The sequence below is a fragment of the Canis aureus genome, chromosome 33, assembly GCF_053574225.1.
Source record: "Canis aureus isolate CA01 chromosome 33, VMU_Caureus_v.1.0, whole genome shotgun sequence".
Taxonomy (NCBI): Eukaryota; Metazoa; Chordata; class Mammalia; order Carnivora; family Canidae; genus Canis; species Canis aureus.
Genome location: NC_135643.1, coordinates 8,872,441 through 8,896,873, shown reverse-complemented (window position 1 = coordinate 8,896,873; position 24,433 = coordinate 8,872,441). Strand labels below are relative to the sequence as shown.

Here is a 24,433-nt window from a genome sequence, read left to right as displayed (position 1 = left end):
GTAGGCTAGATCCTAGAATGCATAAGCATGTACCCGTGGCCAAATATGGAATTCACTCAAAATTCTCAAGCATATGTAAGATGCCAGTTCTTAGAGTATTAAAAATCAGTAGACCAATGTTTAGTAAGTAGAGCTCTAGCCTTGCAGTAATCTTTTATTTCTTAAGAAATGGCATTACTGGCTAATGTGGTTATAGCGCAAAATTAAAAACTGATCTTCAGGTTATTCCTACTTTTCTACAGATTAAAAAGCTAATTGCCTTTTATCCAAATTCTGTATATTCATAATGTCTTCCCAGCCCTTCTGGTTCCTTTTTTAAGATACCCTCTTTTTGTATCTGAAATTAGGTGATTGCTGGAGCAGTTAGTGGTGATTGAAAAGGGCTGATGATGCTTTCTGAATGCTTAGTGTTATTGATTCTGGTACATATCCTAACCCAGTGGTTGGTTTGTTTATTTCTTAACTGCAGCTCTAGTCAGGAATACATTTTACATTGTCATTTAGTATGCATGAATCACCTAAAATAAGTTGCATGAAATAATAATTCCCCTTACCATATGTATTTCAATATCTTCCATTTCACTTTTTTTAACGTGCATCATGATCCACTAAATGAATTAACATGACTTGCCAGAGTTTCAAACTATAGTCTGAAAAAGTGATCTTCAAGCTATATGAAAATTTTTACTGTCATCTTATGATTTGTAAAATACATTGGGATGCATTCATTTTAATTTGTACATTTTCAAACTGTAATAAAGTAGACTCTTCAAACAGGTACCCAAAATGCAATCCTTCATCTAGAAAAAAAAAATTAAAAATAGAAAACCTTATGTTTCCAGGGGCATAGGCTGGTTATTTGTTTTGCTTGTTTGTTTTGGAGTGTTTTTTGTTTTTTTTTTTTTATTGGTTTGGTGTTTTGAGATGAGGGTGAACTTTCTATTCTTCATTCTTTTTATATCTGCTCAGCTATTAAGCAACAATATTAATAGTGAGATTTGTGGTCCCTTTATTTGTTGAACTTCATATGACTTAGTTGGAAACATTTGACACTTGTCCAATTAATGTTCTACATTTTATACACATTGTGCCAAAGCTAGTAGGAATATTGAGTGCCATGATTCCTAATATGTCACTTAGGGAGACTTATCAAAATTAGCTTTGCCTTTCTACATTTTCTATTTAAAGAAGAAGAAAAAAAACATTTCAAACAGGATTTTGTGTTTTTCTGGCTTTTTTTAAGCTCTTGACCTGATCAGGATGATGACATTTTGACTGTCTACGTATGAACATCTTTCCACAGAATTAGAAGTGTTTATCACCAACCAGCCAAGATGAACATGGTGAAGAGGATTATGGGGCGACCGAGGCAGGAGGAGTGCAGCCCCCAAGACAATGCCTTAGGACTGATGCACCTCCGCCGTCTCTTCACGGAGTTGTGCCATCCTCCCCGGCACATGACTCAGAAGGAACAAGAGGAGAAGCTGTACATGATGCTGCCAGTGTTTAACAGGGTAAGTCCTGGTTGCCAAGGCCAGGCCTTCCAAGGCAGGGTGGCACTGCAGGAATTTTAAGGTTATAATAAATCATAGGTAGGAAAAAATGATAGAATGAGTTGTTTTTGTTGTTTTTTTTTAAATATTTATTTATTCATGAGAGTCAGAGAGAGAGAGGGAGAGAGAGAGAGGCAGAGACACAGGCAGAGGGAGAGGCAGGCTCCATGCAGGGAGTCCCATGTGGGACTCGATCCCAGGTCTCCAGGATCACAACCTGGGCCGAAGGCAGGTGCTAAACTGCTGAGCCACCCAGGGATTTTAAGAAGCTTGATGTTTTCATTCCTTTTTTTCAGTTTGCGTAAAGCCATGTGACTATCTGAGACCTGGTCAGAGTGAACTTCATTTAGTTCTAACAGATAAAAGGAAGACTGAGCATTCTTTATATTATTCCTATAGTGGTTGAGTTTTGGAAGGGGATAGGAATTACCACTTGTCATTTCCATTATTTTTTGAAATGATAGTTAATTGCCTGAGTATTTTTTTTTTTTTATTTTATTTATGATAGTCACAGTGAGAGAGAGAGAGATAGATACAGGCAGAGACACAGGCAGAGGGAGAAGCAGGCTCCATGCACCGGGAGCCCGACGTGGGATTCGATCCCGGGTCTCTAGGATCGCGCCCTGGGCCAAAGGCAGGCGCTAAACCGCTGCGCCACCCAGGGATCCCTGCCTGAGTATTTTGTACACTTTACAGAATCATCTCAGTTTGCTCTGTTGTTTGGCAGGTTCTCTTTAAGAGATTTTGAAAGAGGATATTTATAGGCCCAAGATTGAGTCTAAATAGAGTTAGTTTCTTAAGATATTTTGTTAAGTTAAATAGAGTTAGTTTCTTAATATATTTTGTTAAGTTAATTACATGTAGCAATCTTGGTGGGGATATTTAAAATAATTTTTATATTTTTATCAGAGGTGTACAAGTACATAGTTTAAAAAGTCAGTAGTTCCATAGGGCTTTTAGATGCTCCACCATTCACTGCCAATTACTGCGGCTACTTGTAACTCTTTCAGCACTGAAGGGCACCCCTTGAGAGAAAGTTGTCTAAAAGCCTGTGGAGAATGGGGAAAGGACATCTCCAAGAATGTGATGTGGGTGTGCCTGGGCGGCTCAGTCAGTTGAATGTCTCTTGAATGAAACTCAATGTCTGTTGAATGAAACTCTTGATTTTGGCTCAGGTCATGATCTTGGGGTTGTGGGTTCCAACTCCATCTAGGGTTCCGTGCTCAGCCGGGAATCTGCTTGAGACTCTTTCTCTCCCTCTCCCCTTCCCCCTGTTTGGATGCTCTCTCTGTCTCATAAATAATTAAATCTTAAAAAAAAGAAAAGAATATGATGTGATTCTTGAGGTCTTAAAAGATAAACATTAGCACAAATGGAATTAACTAGACTCAATTAACCACGGAGGTAATTTATGTAAGAGATAAAGCTGAGTCAAGGGATGCGTGGGTGGCTCAGTGGTTGCGTGTCCACCTGTGGCTCAGGGCTGATCCCGGACTCCCGGGATCGAGTTCCACATCAGGTCCCTGCATGGAGCCTGCTTCTCCCTCTGCCTATGTCTCTGCCTCTCTCTCTGTGTGTCTTTCATGAATAAAATAAAATCTTTAAAAAAAAAATAAAGCTGAGTCAAGATAAAGGTAAATATTTTCATATGTGCCAGTATCTATAAGGAGTCCAAGACGTTGATTTCATATCGAGGAGGATCAAAAAATAAGACTGTCAAGATTGATAGGAGGCACATCAAGATGGATTTGTATATTGTATTAGGACCCAATTCTTTTTCCTGGAGTCATACAGAGCCAGTGAAGTATTTTAAACAATAGAATAAGAGAATAGAAGGGACCAAGGCAGGTTATCTTCTAGGTTTCTAATTTGGGAAATGTTTTTCCCAGTTGCTGAGAAAAAAAGGTTTAAAAGATCTTTTCACTTTGGATCATTGAGTCTGAACTATTTGTAAGCTTCCCAAGTGGATGTATTCAATAAGCAATTGGAAGCTCAGGTAGAGAATTTGGCTGGATATGTGCTTTGGGGACTCCGGCACAGAAGGGGTAGTTGGAACCCTGGAAGGGGATGAGCAGTTACTCATGGTTTATACTGCCAAGTGAGAAGAGCACTAGGCTAAGGATGAACCATGGTGAATATGAATGTCTGATGAAAGAAGGGGAACCCATGAAAGATACAGAGTATGAGCTGGTCAGTAGCACTACAAAAAGAATCAGGAGAGGGGTGGTTATCGAGCTCAAAAGATAAATGTAAGGAGAGAGAGAGAGTAGTCAACACTATCATGTACCATAGACCCAGTAAGATGAAGATTGAAAAATGTTCATGAAATTTGCCAGTTTGTAAGTTACTAGAATGCAGAGCCAGAAAACAGTGAATGGGGAGTAAATGGGAGATGAAAAGAGACAGTAAGGATATACTGGGGTTGTAGAAATTTTGAAAGAAAAGATAACAAAAAAAATTGATGTATGTGAACTTGCTGATGAGAAGGGTTTTTTTGTATGTTTGTAGTGTTTTGCTTTGTAAAGATGGAGGAGATGCAGCTCATAAAGAGAAGGGAAGGAAGCAGAAGGGGAGATTTGGAAAATTTTAAGAGTGAAATTGAGGGAGGAGAGCATGGAGTCAAATTAAGGGGGGTGGGGGTGGGGGCAGGTGAGCCTTGAGCAGGAGAAAGATACTTACTTCATCCTGGAGGAGAGCACGTATTGTTGGGTGTGCATATGGTTTGTATTTAAATGAAAAGTTGAATAAGATCTTGATGACCTTGGTTTCTTGTAGTCATCAACAGAAGATGTTATCTGTAAAGAGCCTTGGAGTAAATTTAGGGGGCTTAAGGAAATTGTGATGATTTGGAATATTATGAAAGGGAATGAGAGAGATAGTTGAAAAGATGGTAAAAGAATTAAGGTATTGAGAGTCCAATGAAAGTTAGAGATGATAAATTTGTACTGGATCTTACCCATGCGGGTGTGTGATTTTTGTAGGCATTCAGCAGCATGTGGGTAGAAGTAGAGGCAGATACATTAGTTGTTGGGATTGCGGTTTTGCGAGGGTAGTAAGGCAGAAGGGGTAGAAGGAAATAGATCAGTTCACATATCACCTATTGGGTTGAGTAGAAGAGAAGAGCAGGTGCAAACATTAGTACATTTCGAGGATGTTCATTTTCTTTAATCTATGAAATAAGAGACAGAATGATGGACAGAGGTTATGGTAGAGTACGAGTATGCAAAGAGGTGAGGAAAGGTTTAAAATAGCTGTTTTGAAAGTGAGAGAGAGAAACTGATTATGGAGAAGTCATTTTTTTCAAGCCCTGGTGAGGTAACAGTCATTAATTTTTATTGGAATCAGTTCTGGGAAGTTTTTTTTTAATTTTTGTTTTACCTCAGTGTCACTATGTACTATTGTCTACCGGATAGTTTGAGGTAATTTCCTTCTCTCAGACTTATGCACGTTTACAAAGTGTTGATAATGTTCAGAATAGTTAGGGCTATTGTTCTCAGCTATTAACATAAATTAGTAAGTAATATCTTACATATGTGCCTCATGTATTTCATCAGTTGGGCTTCTACAGCCAATTTAATGAGGCTTAGACTGGAAGAATCATCTAAATATTTGTTGTTGTTTTTTTAAAGTAGATTTAAGATGCCTTAGTGATGGGATGCCTGGGTGGCTCAGCAGTTGAACGTCTGCCTTTGGCTCAGGGCATGAGCCCGGAGTCCTGGGATCGAGTCCGGCATCGGGCTCCTGCATGGAGCCTGCTTCTCCCTCTGCCTGTGTCTCTGCCTCTCTTTCTGTGTCTCTCATGAGTAAATAAATAAAATCTTAAAAAAAAAAAAAAAAAAAAAGATGCTTTAGTGATTCTCTATTGCTTAGACTGTGACTCTGTTGTATATTGTCATGTTTCATTAAGTATTCTTTCAAGTCAAAAGTTTTTAATTGCCTGAGTAAAAGCACATATGTATATGCATTGTCTTATATACCTCTAATACAATGAGTGATTTAACTATCATAAAAGGTCAGCTGTTGGGCAGCCCCGGGGCGCAGCGGTTTAGCCCCGCCTGTAGCCCGGGGTGTGATCCTGGAGACCCAGGATCGAGTCCCATATCGGGCTTCCTGCAGGGAGCCTGCTTCTCCCTCTGCCTGTGTCTCTGCCTCTCTCTTCGCGCTCTCTCTGAATGAATAAATAAATAAATCTTTTTTTTTTTTTTTTAAAAAAAAAGGTCAGCTGTTAACTAATGAAAAGAGAGGAAGTTATTTCTGTACCATTATGACCAATTTAAAAAGTATATAAAGAGTATTTATTGGATTATAATAAACTAAAATCCTTAGATAAGACATTCCATTCATTAGGTTTTGAAATGCTTCATGTATTATTTAGTGTTTGACCATTTATACACGAACATTCTCCACTGCTAAGAAATAGCTTTAATGGGAGGCATCTGGGTGGCTCAGTTGGTAAGCATCCGACTCAGGTTTGGCTCAGGTCATGTACTCAGGGTGGTGAGATTGAGCCCTGCATCGGGCTCTGGGCTGAGGCATGGAGCCTCCGTAAGATTTTCTCTCTCTCCCTCGGTCTCTTCCCTACTTCCTCCCTCTCTAAAAAAAGAAAGAAAGAAATAGCTTTGATGAAAAATAGCTCGATATGGCTCTAGAGTTCCTACCATGATTGTTAAAAATGAATTGTACTGTCAATTTTTCGCTTGATTTGTACTCAATTGTAAATAAACCATATTGCTGTTAGTCATGGGCATCTATCTACAAAATTGTTTTTAAAAAAGAGTGCTCAGTAGTGTTATTTCAGTGTGTGATTTTTGCCTTTAAGAGACACAGGTTGAGAAATGACATGTGTTGAGTCCTTTTTCTGGGCCAGGGCTCATGCTGTGGTCGTCAGCTGCCTCCCATGGTCCTCATCGCAGTTCTGCAAGGAAACTGCTGCTGTCATTTGAGAGGTGGTAGTGGAGTCTGAGAATAGCTGAATAATACTTATCCAGCATTTTTAAAAATAATTAACCTTTTCAATCTTAAGAACAAAACCTTATTGACAAAATACTTAAGCTGTTCAAAAATGAATAACATTCTCATCATCTAAAAATTAACTGCCATTATTAATTACTGTGGTATATATTATCATACTTCATTGTGATTTTTTCCTTTTTTTTCATTGTGATTTAAAATACCATTTTACTAACTAGATCTTCTTTTAGAAACTCCCCTTGCTTTTGAATTATTTATTTATTTTTAAAAAAGATTTATTTATTTATTCATTCAGAGAGAGCGAGAGAGAGGCAGAGACACAGGCAGAGGGAGAAGCAGGCTCCATGCAGGAAGCCCCATGTGGGACTCGATCCTGGGTCCCCAGGATCACACCCCGGGCCGCAGGCGGCGCCAAACCGCTGCACCACCGGGGCTGCCCGTTTTTGAATTATTTAGATTTGAAAAGCACCTAAGTTGAATAGAATGTTTTTCTTCTTTTATCCCTTACAAGTGACCTTTACTTTTTAAAATGTTGGCTTTAAAAGAAGAATACTCAAATTGAGAACCAAAGGAGAGATTGATCAGGAGTCACACAGTTGTACTATTTGCATGTTTACAGCGTTGTATTTACATATATACAGTTTACTACTTATTACATAATACCAGTACAGCTGGTATTGGACAATGTAGCTTAGGTCTGTATGGCAGTGGATTGGCTAAATTCACATCTGAAATAGCTATATTTTCTTACCTAGCCATAGGCAAAACTGGATAGTTGGAAGCCCCATACAGAGTAGATGAGAGAGTGTATGTTCTCATGAGGTGGGCATATCCCAAAAGGGAGAAAGGGACTGAGCTAGCTTTCTCAGTTTCCTTTCTCTTGAGTTGGTGGTCCTTCTTAGAAACAAGGAGGATACACATGTTTTCCTAATCATTTATATTAATTAATAAGACTCATTTACTATGAAATAATGCAATTATATCTTCATTGTTAATTTTTAAAACCTTTTAAAATCAGGTTATTCCAGGTCTCCTAATGGTCAGTGCTATGTAACTTAATTTTAGATATTGCATAAGTTTAGGAAATCAGAGCCACCATTTTAGAAAACTTTGTATAAATTCCAACCTCTTTTTATTAGTCCTATTTAATAAATTTTTATTTGAGTAGTTTCATTCAGTAACAAAAATATATTGAGCTTCTATTTTGTACATGGCATTAATAAATAACACTATTGATTTGTTCTCCCTGAGTATGCCAACAGCATTTAGTTGAGGAAGTGCCAGAAAATTTTCTGTAATTCAGGTAGATATTAAAAATGACTCTTCTGATAACAAGACTAACAATGCTGTTCCCCTCTTAAGGTGAAACTGTGAAGTGACAGTGATAGGGTTCATGCGAAGTTTAATTGAGACAACTTAGTACTGAGTGATTTAGAGTATGGCTTGGAATGAGACCTAATTTTAATTTTTGTCTCCACCATCTTCTGGCTTGAGTTATTTAACCTCTCTAAACTTTAATGTCCTTATCTGTAAAACAAGGACACATAAAGGATTTTATGAGATTTGAATGACATTACGTATCAAGTATTTGAATAATACTAGGCACATTATAAATGTTTTGCATGGTAACTATTATTTTTATTGAATTTGCTAGATGGCATGTTTGTTCCTCACTACTCTGGGTTTTTTTTAAATCTGATTTATGAATGTCACGTATATGTTGTAGAATCATTTCTTCTGAGTTATATGTATTACTTCAGTCTCTTGCTTAGCTCTCTTCCTTGGCAGATAGGGAAGTGGAGAACCAGAAAAACTTGACCAGTAGTCTCTGAAGAGGAGGAGAATCCAAGCCTCCTTGGACTCCCAGCTCCTTGCTCCATCCTTTATGGCACACATTTAAGTACATCATTTAAGTGTTGTATGTTTTCAAGAAGTACCATATTTGTGGAAGGTGGTTCAATATATATACCTAATATTTTTGGATTTAATATTGAAGTTAATCACAGAAAAATCTACTCTTTTCTTTGCTACCTTATATATTCAGTATTATCTAAATGTCAGGTTCATATTTTAGTCCCTGTACCTCTCCAATCTTAGTGTGCGTATTTTCCATCTCATAAAATACATTCCAGTTTCACCTGTCTTTGTATTCCTCACGTACCTCAATCTTATGTCCCCTTGGAGAGCTGAGCACAACTCTCCGCGCTGCCCAGAACCCTCTTTCTTTTGCAATCTGAACTGTGTGACTTTGTCTCATCATGCAGTGTCACTCATCCATGCCGGCATCATCTCAGGGAGACCTTCTCTGACAGCCTTTCCCCACAACAGGCATTCCCTTCTAGTTACCTTGTTTACTTCCTTTACTAAATTACTAGTGTAATTTCCATTCTTAATTTGGTTAATATTTGTCTCTTCTACTAAAATGTGCACTCCACAAGCACAAGAATCCTCTTTGCTTCATTTACTTTTGTATTCACAACTCTCTATTTACCTTTGTATTCATGACTCCAGATATTGCCGGGCATGTTTAGATCAATACATGTTTATGAGTGATTAAATAAAAGAATCATTGGACTAAATTTATGTTAAAAGAGAAACAGTTCATTTCAAAATAGCAAATAGGACATAACTCTTTTTCCGTGATTTTTTTTAGTGATTTGGTCAGTTCAAGGAAGACCTATCTTTTGAAAAAAGTTTCTTATGGCAATAAAGCAGTTAAATATCAGGATTTGTGTGAAAAGGTAGTTTTGTTTTGTTTTTTTAAGAGAGCAGCGTTGGGGGGTAGGTGGTGGTGGGACAGAAGGGGAGAGAGAATCCTAAGCAGGCTCCATGCCCAGTGTGGAGCCAAACCTAGGGCTCAGTCTAACAAGCCTGAGATCATGACCTAAGCAGAAGTCAAATGTCGGTCGCTTACCCGACTAAGCCATGCAGGTACCCCAAGTTAGTTGGATTTTTAACAATGTATTTTTCACCTAACATGAAGACTCCTTGAAGAATCGTATCCTTTTTCACTAAGAAGTGATCTTTTAATCTTACGAAGTTGTCTAAATAACCCTTCAGAATAAAATAGCTCTTAGTAATTCTTCAGAGCTGAGGTGCCTAGGTAGCTCAGTCAGTTAAGCCTCTGCCTTTAGCTCAGGTCATGATCTTGGGGTCCCCACATTTGGCTCCCTACATAGCAGGCAGTTGGCTTCTCCCTCTCTGCTCATGCTTTCTTCTGTCCCTCTCAAAATAAAATCTTTTACAAAATAATTCTTAGGAGCAAAAAATATATTAATATATACTGAGTGATAGGAATATTGGCCTATTTTAAATTAGTTTTACAGATACCTGGGTGGCTTAGCAGTTGAGCCACCTGCCTTTGGCTCAGGGCCTGATCCCTGAGTCCTGGGATCCAGTTCCACATTGGCCTTCATGCATGGAGCCTGCTTCTCCCTCTGCCTATGTCTCTGCCTCTCTCTCTCTCTCTTTCTCTCTCTGTCTCTCATGAGTAAATAAATAAAATCTTAAAATAATAAAAAAATAAATTAGTTTGGCAGAAGGCCTCATAAATGCCTTAGCAGAATACACAATTGTTTTATAAACAACAGTTTATATACTCACATCTCTGAGTTGAAAGTAGGACGTTTATTCAAGCATGTGTCATTATTAGGCTTCTCAACTTCTAATCTTTTTTTTTTTTTTTTTTTTTTTTAAGATTTTATTTATTTCAGAGAGACAGAGATAGTGAGTGGGAGGGAGCATGAACAGGGAGGTGAGGGAGAAGATGGCTCCCTGCCTAGTTGGAGGGAGTCCCAACTTGGGGCTTGATCCCGGGACCCTGGGATCATGACTAGGCCAAAGCAGACACTTAACTAAGCCAGTCAGGCACCCCTCAATTTCTAACCTGCCTTCAATTTGTTTGTTAAAGAGTATCAGTCTAAGTGACATAGTTGAGCTATAAGCAAACAACATTTATCAATATCTCAGCAGAAAAAAAGCAATTTATTGAGGTCTTGAAAAGTACAGTTTATTTGTTCTTTGAGATAATGTAAAATTACTCCTGTGTCAAGCTAATGAACAGTCTTTAGATAGTTAAAGTTATATCCTATAGAATTGATTTGTTTGTTTGGTACTTTCAGCTCAATTTGAAGGAGGTTATAAAGAATATATTATCTGTTCTAAGAATGTAAAAAATATATTTCTGTTACAGGGATATTACATTATATCCCTTTTTTGAGGATCCTTGGAAAGAAATTTTCATGCTATTGTATAAAAACACAGATACTTCCTTAAATGTATATTTTTCTTACCTAAGGACATTGTGAACCAGGTGATAGAGTTTTTTTGTTTTTGTTTTTGTTTTTTTTTCTTTTTGAGCTAAAATTTATGACCAAAACATGACAAATACAGCATTAGTCTTTGGTCTTAGATTTTTAATCTTTTTCTTTCCATCCATTCCCTAGCCTTGGTTATTTCCTTTTTTTTGTTTTTTCTTAATTTTAGTTTATATTCTCATGTTATATTTTATGTATCCTTCAATTCTACTTATACATTCTCTAGAATTTGTTGTGGGGAGTGGGAGATAGCATATAAATCAACATATTTAGGGAACATCCCTATAAATTAAAGTAGAATACAAAGATAAGATATGTTCCTTCCTTATGTAGTAACATTTGAATAAATAATAAGAATACAAAATACTATGAGAGCTATTAAAATAGTTTTAAAGACTGTATTTCGTTTTAGCTATACAGAACACTTTTTAAAATAATATTTCAGGGTATATCCAGTTATATAGCCATTATAATACCATTTCTTTCTTTTTTTTTTTTTTAACCATTTCTTTTCCTATGACTATCGGTCCAGGTTTCATTTTCTTGTCTTCTTTGCCGAACTCACATTGTTTTATCTTTAAGAATTATGTATTCTAGAGGTTCCTTGTGGCTCAGTGGGCTAAGCTTCTGACTCTTGGTTTAGGCTCAGGTCATGATTCAAGGGTCTTCAGATTGAGCTCTGCCCTGAATAGGGCTCTGTATTTAGTAAGGAGTCTGTTTGAGATTCTCTTCCCCCTCTCCTTTTGCCCTTCTCCCCTGCTTGCGTGCATGCTCTCTCACCCTTGTTCTCTATAAATAAATAAGATCTCAAAAAAATTATTTATTCTAAAGTTCTTTTGTCTTAGACTTTTATTGAAACAAGTGGTTTTCTTTTCTTTTTTTTTTTTTTAAGATTTTATTTATATATTCATGAGAGACACAGAGAGAAAGAGAGACAGAGACACAGGCAGAGGGAGAAGCAGGCTCCATGCAGGGAGCCTGATGTGGGACTCGATCCCGGGTCTCCAGGATCACACCCTGGGCTGAAGGCGGTGCTAAACTACTAAGCCACCCAGGCTGCCCAGAAACAAGCAGTTTTCATGACCCTCACATTCATTTTCTTTATCCTAGTCTTTTTCCTAACAGTCTTGTTTTGGGAATTTTACAATTTCAAAATTCTGAGCTTTAACATGAGTTTACTGAATTCTGTATTCAGCCTAGGACTTAACCATAGATAAATCCCTGCTTTTCACCATCTGATGTATCTATGTGCCATCATAGAACCTTACCATTTTTCTCTAACTTCTTTTTTTAAAAAAAGAATCTCTTTTAAAAAGATTTACTTACTGATTTTAGAGCATATGCATGTGGGCCAGTGGGGGGAGGGACAGAGGGAAAAAATCTTCAGGCAGACTCCCTACTGAGTATGGAGCCCTACAAAGAGTGGGGCTGGATCTCAAGACCCATGGATCAGGACCTCAGCCTAAACCCAAGAGTCTGAAGCTTGACTGACTAAGCCACTCAGGGTCTCCTTTCTGTAAATTCTTAATTTACGATATCTTCAGAGAAACATCATGCTTTCTAAAATTTATCAGTAAGATTGATTCAAATTTTATGGATAAATAGTCTTTGGCTTTTTATTTCATTTATTTAATCATTCATTCAAAGGTTGTGTAAGGGATCCCTGGGTGGCGCAGCGGTTTAGCGCCTGCCTTTGGCCCAGGGCGTGATCCTGGAGACCCAGGATCGAGTCCCATGTTGGGCTCCCGGTGCATGGAGCCTGCTTCTCCCTCTGCCTATGTCTCTGCCTCTCTTTCTCTGTGTGACTATCATAAATAAAAAAATAAAAAATAAAAAATAAAAAAAATAAAATTAAAAAAAAAAAAACAAAGGTTGTGTAATATGTACTAGGAAGTGTAGCTAGATATGATTTATTGTACAAGTTGTATTTTAAACATATTATTCAAAGTGGTGTTTGGAAAATTGGACAGCTACATGTAGAAGAATGAACCTAGACCATTCTCTTACACTATACACAAAGATAAACTCAAAATTGTTGAAAGATCTAAATGTGAGACAAGAATCCATCAAAATCCTAGAGGAGAACACAGGCAACAACCTTTTTGAACTTGGCAACAGCAACTTCTTGCAAGACACATCTATGAAGGCAAGGGAAGCAAAAGCAAAAATGAACTCTTGGGACTTCATCAACATAAAAAGCTTCTGCACAGTGAAGGAAATAATCAACAATACTGAAAGACAACCTACAGAATGGGAAAAGATATTCACAAATGACATATCAGATAAAGGGTTAGTATCCAAGATCTATAAAGAACATATCAAACTCAACACCCAAGAAACAAATGATCCAGTCATGAAATGGGCAGAGACATGAACAGACATTTCTCCAAAGAAGACCTACACATGGCCAGCAAGCACATGAGAAAATGCTCTGCATTATTTGCATTCAGGGAAATACAAATCAAAACCACAATGAGATACCACCCCACACCAGTGAGAATGGCTAAATTAACAAGACAGGAAACAACAAATGTTGGAGAGGATGTGTAGAAAGGGGAACCCTCTTGCACTGTTGGTGGGAATGCAAACTGGTAAAGCCACTCTGGAAAACAGTGTGGAGGTTCCTCAAGAAGTTAAAAATAGAGCCACCCTATGACCCAGCAATTGCACCACTGGGTATTTACCCCAAAGATACTGATGTGGTGAAACACTGGGACACCTGCACCCCAAAGTTCATAGTGGCAATGTCTACAACAGTCAGAACTGTGGAAGGAGTCAAGATGTCTTTTGACAAATGAATGGATAAAGAAGATGTGTGTATACACACGCACACACACACACACACACACAATGGAATATTACTCAGCCATTATAAAGGATGAACACCTACCATTTGCTTCAATGTGGATGGAACTGGAGGGTATCATGCTAAGTGAAATAAGTCAGTCGGAGAAGGACAGTCATCATCTGGCTTTACTTATAAGTAGAATATAAGAAATAGTGAAAAGGACTATAAGGGAAAGGAAGGGAAACTGAATGGGGAAAATTAGAGAGGAAGACAAACCATGAGAGACTCCTGATTTTGGGTAACAAAGGGTTGTGAAAGGGGAGGAGAATGGGGAGATGGGGTGACTGGGTAACGGGCACTAAGGAGGACACTTGATGGGATGAGCACTGGGTGTTATACTATATGTTGGCAAACTGAATTTAAAAGGAGAGGATACAGGAATAGTCTAGAGAATATAGAAGCAGAATGAGGGCCTGAAATGGTTGTCAGGTGGTTACTCATAAATAGTAAAAGAGTGATCACTCCTGCATTTACAAAAAATGGAAGTTAAGAACATAAAAATAAACATTTTTTCAGATTCAAAGTAGCTATGTAAGAATACTTTTTTGACTTGATTTTCAAATCATAGCACACTTTGAAATGCACAGAATGAAGGGCAGTAGTTGACAATGCTTCATTAATTTTTTTTTTTTCCATCCACAGGTTTTTGGAAATGCTCCGCCAAATACGATGACAGAAAAATTTTCTGACCTTCTGCAGTTCACAACCCAAGTCTCACGACTGATGGTGACAGAAATTCGAAGGAGAGCATCAAACAAATCCACAGGTATTTTTATGAGCCCTGCAACAACAATTTGAATGAGCTATTCGGTAAAAGTGCTATTAAAATTAAAGAGAAAATTGACCCCGTTTTATCCATGTCGGTTTTAATTACCTGTCCATGTTCCCATTCTTACACTCTGTTCTGTTGGTTGATTCAGTAGCTCCCAAGTGGAGCACTTATGCTCAAGGCCATTGTCTTTGGACCTACCATCCCTGCCCCTGCTCTCCCAAGAACACTCTGTTTCCTTCTGGCAAAAATCCAGATTCCTAGCATGACATTCAAGGCAAACCCAGGATCTGGCCATACGAATTTTTTTTAGTCTGCCTTTTATTTCTGGTTTTCTATATTTCAATGAAACCAATGTTCTTATAGTCCCAAACATGTCTGTGCTCTTAATTTTTTCCCTTACTTATGATGGTTCACCCAGAAGGGAGACCCCTGCCACGCCAGTATGTCTCAATCTTTGAAGCTTGGATTAAATCATACCTCTTGATGGAATGTTTCTTGATTCCCTCAATCAAAGGAAAGACTTTTTCTTTAGAACTGCTCTTTGTTTCTCACCTCCACCAGTGGTTATTTGTGAGTGCGTCTTTATCTTCTATTAGATCATAAACTACTTGGGTCCTTAACCTATAATCTTTATGTACAGTAAGTTGTTTATAAATGCTTACTCATAATTAGGTAATTTTAAACTTTTAAAAATAGCTTTCCTTTATCCAATATTAAGATAAGTTTTCTTGAGTTTATTTACCATTAGTCATTTTCTAAATTAACCACATGTCTGAGGAATTTTTATCTTTACTTTGTTTTATTTTGTTATTTTGGTTTTGTAATGGTTGAGTGATAGTTTTCTTATTGAAGCATTAGACTAATAAATTGGTGATTTAAATTCTCTTTATAATGTCCCTGTGGGCAATCACTTCTCTTTTCAGTTCATCAAATTACTATTTTTCCAATAGTAACAGTAATGTTTTTGTTATATAATCTTATTTTTAAATTTTTAATTTTTATTAACATGATATAGGCACATATTTTAAGGGTCCAATAGTTAAAAGGCTTATTGAAAACAGCATCTCTCTTCCACCATCCTAGTTCAACTTCACTTCTCACTCTTACTTATAAAAAATTTTTTTTTGATATTTACCTCTGTGTCTCTAAATAGTGTGCTTACAGTGCACGCCCTTGTTTTTTCACTTTTAAACACTGTTGTTTGACTCCCACAAAAGAAAATGAGACTTTGACTCTCTTAAACTCCTTGCCACTAGCTGTATATGCCTGCTTCCTAGACCCCTCTAATACTGTTCTGTCATTATTTGTTTAGATCAATATTATCTTGTTTAGGCTTTGAAAACACTATTTTGAGATGAGCTGTATGGTATGCTGTGATTTCTTTTCTTGAAAACTTCTTTTCCACCTCCATCTGAGTTAATAATTGCCTATTTTTTATTTACTAGTTTTCTAAATTTTCATCACACATTCATCCCCTGTTGCTAAAATGTTTTTCTGAATCTCCCCTTAATATGATTGAAGGCATCAGATACTCTGTCAGTTTCATCTTCTTGAAATAGCTCTTCCATAACTTCCTGGCTAGGTTAATTCATTAATCCATGGTGGTTGCTCTGTAGGCCAGCCGCACAGCTGTCCCTTTCACATTTCCATTCACATTGTCTGGGATGTCTTTCCACTTCTTTGGAATGGAGCCTCTGTTTCTTGAATCTCATCGCATCTTTTTTTCTCAAACCAACTTTCTCATTTTTGTTAAGGCATCTTTTCCAACAGCTTCCTGAGAAAAGATGCAGGGGAGTCACCATTTTCAGTTTTGGGGTTTGTGTGTGTGTGTGTGTGTGTGTGTGTGTGTGTGTGTGTTTTGTTTTGTTTTGTTTTTTAGAAATCCCACTAGTGAAAAATTTTTTGACTGTTACTGTATAAGACGGGTTCCTTTCTTTTTACCAAGGAAAGTGATGCCTTTAGGCTCACAGCCCATCAGGTACCAGGGCTTAGGACAACACATCATCTATCATGACTTTACTGCAGAGGGGGGAAACCTAAAACAAGGGGCTCAGCAAGAGAAAAGAAGGCACAGGTGCACCACCTGCATTATCTCACAGAAAAGTGTGCTTGGAAAAATCTTTAATGCCCCTCCATTCCTAAAGTATAAGCACAAATTCGATCTTATCAGTGAAGAAATAAACACACCTTTTATGATGTAGGTTACTTGAGTACTGGATTTGAATATCTGTTGGATGTTGTAGGAGCCATTTGCAGATACTAGCTGTTTTGCTCCAGGAGACTTTGGGGCCCAGTGGAAGTTACAGGCCCTCCAACCAGAGAGCGGAAGCTACCAGTGTCATGGGAAGTTGAGTTTAGGTCTAACAACTTCCTTGGGGACATGGTCAGTAAAGGGGGTATCTTAGCTCTCAGTCCTTTTCCAGTCAGCCTGTGGTGAGCTCTCTGATCATTTTGGAAAATCTTGCAGCTTGCATTACATTTATCCCACTTTTAGTGGATATCAGTTTCTAGGGTGAGTATCATTTTATGAGAGAATTTTAAAATAATTTCTCCTTCATATTCTAAACTCCTACACTGCTATTAAGAAATCTGAAGCTACCTAGATTCTTGTTTCTTTCTGTGACCTGCTTTTTGTTTCTTTTTTTTGGTGGGGGGGTGGGGGGAGGCAGGAGCATTTAGGATCCTTACTTTGGCTCCTGTTCTAAAAGTTCTTGATAACATGCCTTAGAACATATATTCTTTTTTTTTTTTTTTAAAGATTTTATTTATTTATTTAGAGACACACAGAGAAAGAGGCAGAGACATAGGCAGAGGCAGAGGGAGAAGCAGGCTCCATGCAGGGAGCCCAATGCGGGACTCGATCCCAGGTCTCCAGGATCACACCCTGGGCTGAAGGCAGACGCTTATGCACTGAGCCATCTAGGTGCCCATAGAACATATATTCTTATACATTACCCTGAGTATTTATTAGACCTTGAAGTCTGGGGAGTCACATCCTTTAATTTTGGGAAAATTTCATGAATTATTTGTATAATAATACCCTCCACTCAGTTTTCTTTTTCTAGTCAGATGTACTCCTGAGATTGTCCCTCCCATTTTCTTATTTTCTCTTATTTTTATTTTTGGTTTTTGGCTCTATCCGTTTTATCATCTGTCCCTTCTGTGGAGGTTTTTTTTCATTTGTGACATAATTTTAATTCCTAAGAGTTTCTTTTTTTTTTTTTTTTTTTTCTTGGTGTCTATTCTTTCATAGATTCTCTTTTTAGCTCTGTTTCTTTCAGGTTGCCTTTTTTGTTAATTTGCTTTTGTCTGCCTTTGAGGTTAGAGAACTTGCTTGGCCATCTGCTCCTGTGTAAGAATGGAGCCATAGAAAGCTGCTGGGTAGCTCTGCAGTTGTGGGTGGGGCTTGAAACTGTGGGCATCAGCCCAGTGAGATCTTGCTAGGCTGTTCTGTTGACTGTCTCCCTTGAGCTAGGCAGAGTCCCCAGTGAATGTCCAGTTTCTCCTTGGAAGATATATGTCTACCTCTCAGCATTTTGGAAGCCAAGTAGGGAAATGTCTGAGGACCCTCTGCATTCAGTGTGTAAGCTTCTGCTTGACCTCCACAGGTCCGCAGTTGTGCCTGGTGTGATGGCCTCACTCCCACTCCAGCTCCAGCACAGTCTCACTCTAGTGAGCAGACCTTCGGTCTGGTGCCCACATAGTGGGATGTGGGGGGCGGGGGGTGTCTTGCTGCTCTTAAGCATAGTAGAGCTTCTGCATACACTCCCACGTTTACCTGTGCTTTCAAAGGTACCTTATGCCTCCAGTTCCTGAGCCTCTTGGGGGTTCTGTGGTAGTTTAGTTGCTTTTTCATTTTTCCTGTGCTTGCTTTAAGATTCTAGAGTTTGCTAAATCAGTTACCACTAACCTCTCTCCTATTTTAGTATCCAAAATGTTGCTTTCATCTTTCCTATTCTCTTTGTCCTTATGGGTTTAGGCTTTTTGAAAAATCCTTTTATAACCATTTTAGTGGGTGTATTAATCTGCTCAAGCTGCCATAACAAAATACCATAGGCCAGTGACTTAAATAACAGAAATTTTCCTTCACAGTTCTGGAGCCTGAAAGTCTAAGATCAGAGTGCCAGCATGATTGGTTTCTGGTGAGATCTCTCTTCCTGACTTGCAAATGACACCTTCTTAATGTGGCTTCAGCTGGAGGAGAGAGAGCTCTGGTGTCTTTCTTTTTTTTTTAAAGATTTTATTTATTTATTCATGAGAGACACACAGAGAGGCAGAGACACAGGCAGAGGGAAAAGCAGGTTCCACGCAGGGAGTCCGATGTGGGACTTGATCCCGGGACTCCAGAATGACGCTGTGAACCAAAGGCAGACGCTCAACCACTGAGCCACCCAGGCATCCCTGGTGTCTTTCTTTTTTTTTTTTTTTATTTATTTATGATAGTCACAGAGAGAGGGGGGGGCGCAGAGACACAGGCAGAGGGAGAAGCAGGCTCCATGCACCAGGAGCCTGATGTGGGATTCGATCCCGGGTCTCCAGGATCGCGCCCTGGGCCAAAGGCAGGCGCCAAACCGCTGCGCCACCCAGGGATCCCCCTGGTGTCTTTCTTATAAGGGCATTAATCTCATTATGAGCATACCACTATCATGATTGCATCTGAACCCTTATTATCTCTCAAGAGGTTCCATCTGTGGTACCATCACATTATGAGTTAGTGCATCACCATAGGAATTTAAGGAAGAGGGGCATGCTTCATTCCATAGCTGTGGACGTGCTAGTGCACGTGCACAACCTTCCATCTTTAACTGGAGCCCGTGATGGAGTCTTTGGAACAACAGCCATTAAAATATTTTTAGAATGAGGGACTAAATCTCTAATTCGGAAGTAGTACGTTATATTAATTGATGTATGGATTTTAAAGTGGGATGATTTAATTATTCTTGCAGTCCTTAAAGCAAGTCCACTGAAAGGTAGTAAGATAGTTTAAGGTAACCTCCCACCCTTGCCTTCTCCCTTCTCCACCCACATCCTTTTGTTTTCCTGATTTCAGTTATTCCTGTAGAACTAAAAAGTTGTTCTTAACTATAAGAGTTGTATGTTTAATGCCTTTTTAGCTATTTTAAACAGGTAACATGAAGGGAAATTTCTTTGTTCTATACTGACTCCTGTCATTGCATTTTCTTTCTTTAGTGATATCTCTAGATTAGAATAAAATATTCCCCAAACTGTATTTATATTTGCTTTCCTGTTTCTGTCTTTTTAAATACCTAATCTGCATGTTTGTAGAAAAATGCTTTTCTGCACTAGAGATTCGATTTCCGAAATCTTTTTATGATTTCACATACATAGGATAGGTTTTTTGACATATTGAAAAGTATCTTAAATGGAGTACAAGATGACTTATTGTTAATATGGTAATAGTTACACAAGGAGCTTTTTTTTTAAAAAAAAAAAACTTTTTATGTTGAAATAATTCTAGACTCACTGGAAATTGTAAACTTAGCACATAGAGTCCCCTGAGCCTCTCCTGCACTGGTGACTTCTTGTTTTTCAGGTATTTTTAAGATATATTTTTTACATCATGTAATTCCATGTAATTTTTAGTTTTAAATTTTTGAAATTTATTAACTTCAGAATCCAATGAATTGAGATTCAATTCAATTTTTATAGGTATTATCTCCACAAGAGAAACTTTTCCTGATCACCCTATCTCAAATAGAACTTTTATCCTCTATCCCTATACCAGTGAGTATTTTATTCACTCACCTTAAGTAGTTCTTTTTTTTTTTTAACCTTAAATAGTTCTTATAGAGCTTTGTCATTTGTAAGTATCTCATTTACTTAATTTTATAGTCTGCTATGTTCACCCCTTATCACCTAGAGAACTACTTGTTACAGATTAGATGCTCAATACTGATTTTTGGTTTTTTGTTACTGATTTTTGATATAGGATTTCTCTGTTTGGTTGTTTTGTTTTCTTTAAATGCTTTGAAAATTGGAATAGTGATAGAAAAGCCAGACTTACTGATGTTTAAAAGGGAAGAGCATAATTTTGGAGTATCTCCTTAGTCTTAAAGAACTCTGGCTGGGGGAATCTTTATTTTATTTTTAGTCTTGAACATTGGAAATTTCTTTTGGATAATGTTGTTATCAAAAATACTTGGATGGAAGGGTACCCAGGTGGCTTAGTCTGTTAAGCGTCTGCCTTCAGCTCAGGTCATGACAAGGTTCTGGGATCAAGCCCCAGATTGGGTTCCCTGCTCAGTGGGGAATCTGCTTCTCCCTCTCCCTGTCCCCTCACCCCTGCCTGTGATCTCTCTCTCTCTCTCTCTCTCAAATAAATAAATAAATAAAAATCTTTTTAAAAAACTACTTTCATGGAGATTTTTTGATCTTTTGGTTTTTCTAGTAAAACATTTTCAAGATCCCTAGGTTCATTCTGACATTCTGAGTCCTTTATTTATTTATTTATTTTTAAAGATTTTATTTATTTGAGAGAAGAGCATGAGTTGGGAGGAGGGGCAGAGGGACAAGATGATTCTCCTCTGAGCGTGGAGCCTGACTCAGGACTTGATCCTAGGACCCTGAGATCATTACTTGAGCTGACAAGAGTCCACTGATTAACCAACTGAGCCACCCAGGGGCTCCTGAGTCATCTTACCTCTTGTATATCCCATTCTCATTTTCTGATCGCTGATTGATTTTTATTGTAGTAAAAAACACATAACACGAGATTTATCCTCCTAACAAATTCTTAGCGTATGGCGCAGTTCACGCAAAGTGAAATGTCCTACAGCAGAACTCTCGGACTTTTTTATCTTGTGTAACTGTAGCTTTGTATTTACTGAACAGCAGCTCCTATCTCTTCCTTCTCCTGGCCTCAGCATCATTCTACTTTTTGCTTGTATGAGTTTGGCTACTTTTGATACCTTACATGACCTTTTATGTCACAGAAAGTTATCATTGAAAGTAATTTTGCTAAAATTTATGTGCATATAATTTCTCTCCAAAAATTGAGCCCTCTGTTGTCTATTTGTTGTGCATCATGGCAAAGTTATTTTTTCAGGACTCTTCTGAATTTGGTGTAAAGTACTTGTTACTTTGTTTGCTACCTAATTACCAGCCACATATAAAGTCTTTCTATCAGATTGTTTCTAACATGGATTGTAGATATCTCAGTAGGAAGATATGCTTATCTGCAATTCTGTTGTTTGAATCTATCCATCAGAATGTAGTAAAAATGGAAACCTGCAAAATGGGTACAAGGACTGATGTGTAATGTATTAGGGCAACCTGACAGTTATCGTTTTTTCTGTTTCCCATAATTCTCTCTTGATTGTTGCCTCCATGTGGCATTTCTTTTTTAAGATTTTATTTATTCATGAGAGAGAGAGAGAGAGGGAGAGAAAGAGGGGCAGAGACACAGGCAGAGGGAGAAACAGGCTCCATGCAGGAAGCCCCACGCAGGACTCGATCCCTGGTCTCCAGGATTGCACCCTGGCCTGAAGGTGGTGCTAGACCACTGAGCCACCCGGGCTGCCCTCCATGTGGCTTTTGTTAAAAATATGTAGTGGCTCTCAACTAATTTGAAAAAATTTATTATTTTGTGGTCATATTGTGTACAAGATAGAGTTTAAGATTTTTTTCCTACCCCCTGTAGGTATTTGTTAAGTGTGACTATGCAGTCTGCTTAGTTCTAAGGGCATATGGTCTGTTTATGTCATTGAAGCAAAAAATCGCCACCCATGTGAAATAGTATCTTCAGTTTATTATATTATAATATATAATATATTATATTATAGCATTACTGCATAATAGGTGCTGCTGTTAAATACAATGGTGTGATCCCCAGTGGGCAGCAGCTTGGTGATGGAGAAGCTGGTGGATGCTTACCACAATTGGTGTCTTATGTAGCATCTGTGGTGGGATTAGTATAACATAGTGAATCCCCAAGTAGACAACACAGCCTCTTTTTTTAAACAGAAAAACAGTGTGCCCCGCTGTCCTCCAAGGATTTCAAAGCCACAACACCCTCAGGTAATTTTCTCAAGGTGTGGTTGTGTATTATCAAATGAAAAAAGAGCATGGAAGCTTTGAGTTCTAATACTATTTTTCTGACTAACTTGTGGAAGTTTTTTTGAGATGGGAAGGAGTTTTTAGGGCTTGGTTTCTTCATTAATGAAAATATATAATGATACTATTGATGTGTTTCACATTATAATCTTGCATAAATTTGACAATGACTATGCTTTAAATGCAAAGGAAAAATTGTATTGCACTAACAAGTTTTGCATTCTGATTGTTCTCAATATTGTCTAACTGAATTCACTTACATTCTGTCTGTAAATTTCTTTTAAAATTGTCAATCAGCTATCATTTAATAATGAGGTCTGCTAACTCCATTTCTGTATTTTTCAGTTAACTGTATGTATTGAAATGCAGTGTGAAAACTAAAGCTTGAATCAAATGATTGGCAACTCTCAAGATGGGTTAATATTAATATGTTCCTTTCATTAACTCTTATAACCTTAAGTTAAATCATTTAAATTTGTATTGTTAAATATTAGTGAAAATGAAAGCTCCTATTGCAGTTTTTTTTTTTTAAACTAGAAGTGTCTTTATTTCAAAGTTTTAAGAAACTATAATTCGTGGAGGTTTAATTTAAAATTATTTTCTAGTATAATTAAAAATATTTTTAAGATGGCACTTAATATTAAATACTTTTACTATGAGCTTCTTCACTTATTTAAAATAAAAGGTGGAAGAACCCAATAAGGTGTTTTGAATGGCAACATACTGAAAAAAGTAGGTGAGAGTAAAATAGTTTTTATGAATACATTTGTTATGTAAAGATCATTTGTCAATGAGGTCTTCTCCACATTCTTCTCAGAAAAGAATAGTAGTTGTTATTAAGTTGGTACAGTTGTTAGATACTGTTAATAATTACACTATCTTGATCTTTTTCAGTATATTTTCATGTGTATTAATCAGGTCATCAATCCATTGTTGTAATGTTTAATAACAATTAGAACATTGAGAGTTTTAAAAACTCTATTATTTATCTGTTCTGATCTTGAGGAATACCTTAATATTCATAGTCATCCAACACAAGAGAAACCACACATTTGTGTAAATGCCCACTCTTGCTCAGATAAATAGAACTGTTGCAAGCCAGGAGTGCATTTTTGGTGTTTTGGTTCTCAAAATAAGCATTAGCATTCATTGTTCATAATTGACAACTTACAGAATAGCAGTTGTTGAGTAGCAGAAAATACCTTTTTGTCCAATTTTCTTTTAACATTAATAGCATTATGTTAAAAAACATGGGTAGCATTCAAATTCACTCAAAATGTGTCTTATCTATATCTCTCTAGCTTTTGTACCGGGAAGGTAATTTTGTTTATTTTTTCAGCATCTTTTAAAAATTTTCTGTCAGAAGCATAGGTGGTATTGACCAGTTCATTTACTAATCAGCTTTTTTGTTGTTGTTATGAAATAGAATTTTGTTACATTGATTTCACAATGGAATAATCAATTTGAAGACTGCAAGTAGTTTTTTAGTATGTTGAGTTACGAAGTTGAAAATGCACAATTTAACACCAAAGTTGCCTAACTTGTACAGAAGCCTAGGAAATGAAAGCAGAACATTGCAGCCTTTGAGAATTTTACTCACTGGAAAGGAGTCCTCTTCCTTACATGAGCATGTAATTCCTATCAAGGAAAGGGAGCTTATGTAATGTAGTATTAAAACCTGGTCCATTACAGGTTTGCAGGAAAACTTGCAAATCCATATTTACCAATGGTCTCAAACCACAATTGCTAAAGTATGTTTCTCAGTGGCATTCTTTTATTTGTTTGCTTCCCTCTCTAGAGAGACCTTCAAAATTTAACTAGCCTTGAATGTTGCTTTCTTTATATTGTTACTCCCCTTCTCAGAACTTTTAGGAATCTTTGTTATCCACAGTAAACTCAA

At 37.4% G+C, this 24,433-nt stretch overlaps 1 protein-coding gene across 8 annotated transcripts in view; it reads left to right on the top strand.

Moving 5' to 3' along the window:
• Window positions 1-24,433, top strand: part of WDFY3 (WD repeat and FYVE domain containing 3) — a 235,135-nt gene that overhangs the window by 52,566 nt on the left and 158,136 nt on the right. For 5 of the 8 annotated variants that reach the window (XM_077882765.1, XM_077882761.1, XM_077882762.1 and 2 more), the window contains exons 2-4: window positions 1,304-1,514; window positions 14,331-14,454; window positions 22,444-22,497. In XM_077882765.1, the coding sequence (XP_077738891.1) occupies window positions 1,335-1,514; window positions 14,331-14,454; window positions 22,444-22,497 (358 nt within the window). In that variant the 5' untranslated portion in view covers window positions 1,304-1,334. The remainder of the gene's footprint in view (window positions 1-1,303; window positions 1,515-14,330; window positions 14,455-22,443; window positions 22,498-24,433) is intronic. The other 3 variants (XM_077882767.1, XM_077882766.1, XM_077882763.1) reach the window with 1 other exon arrangement.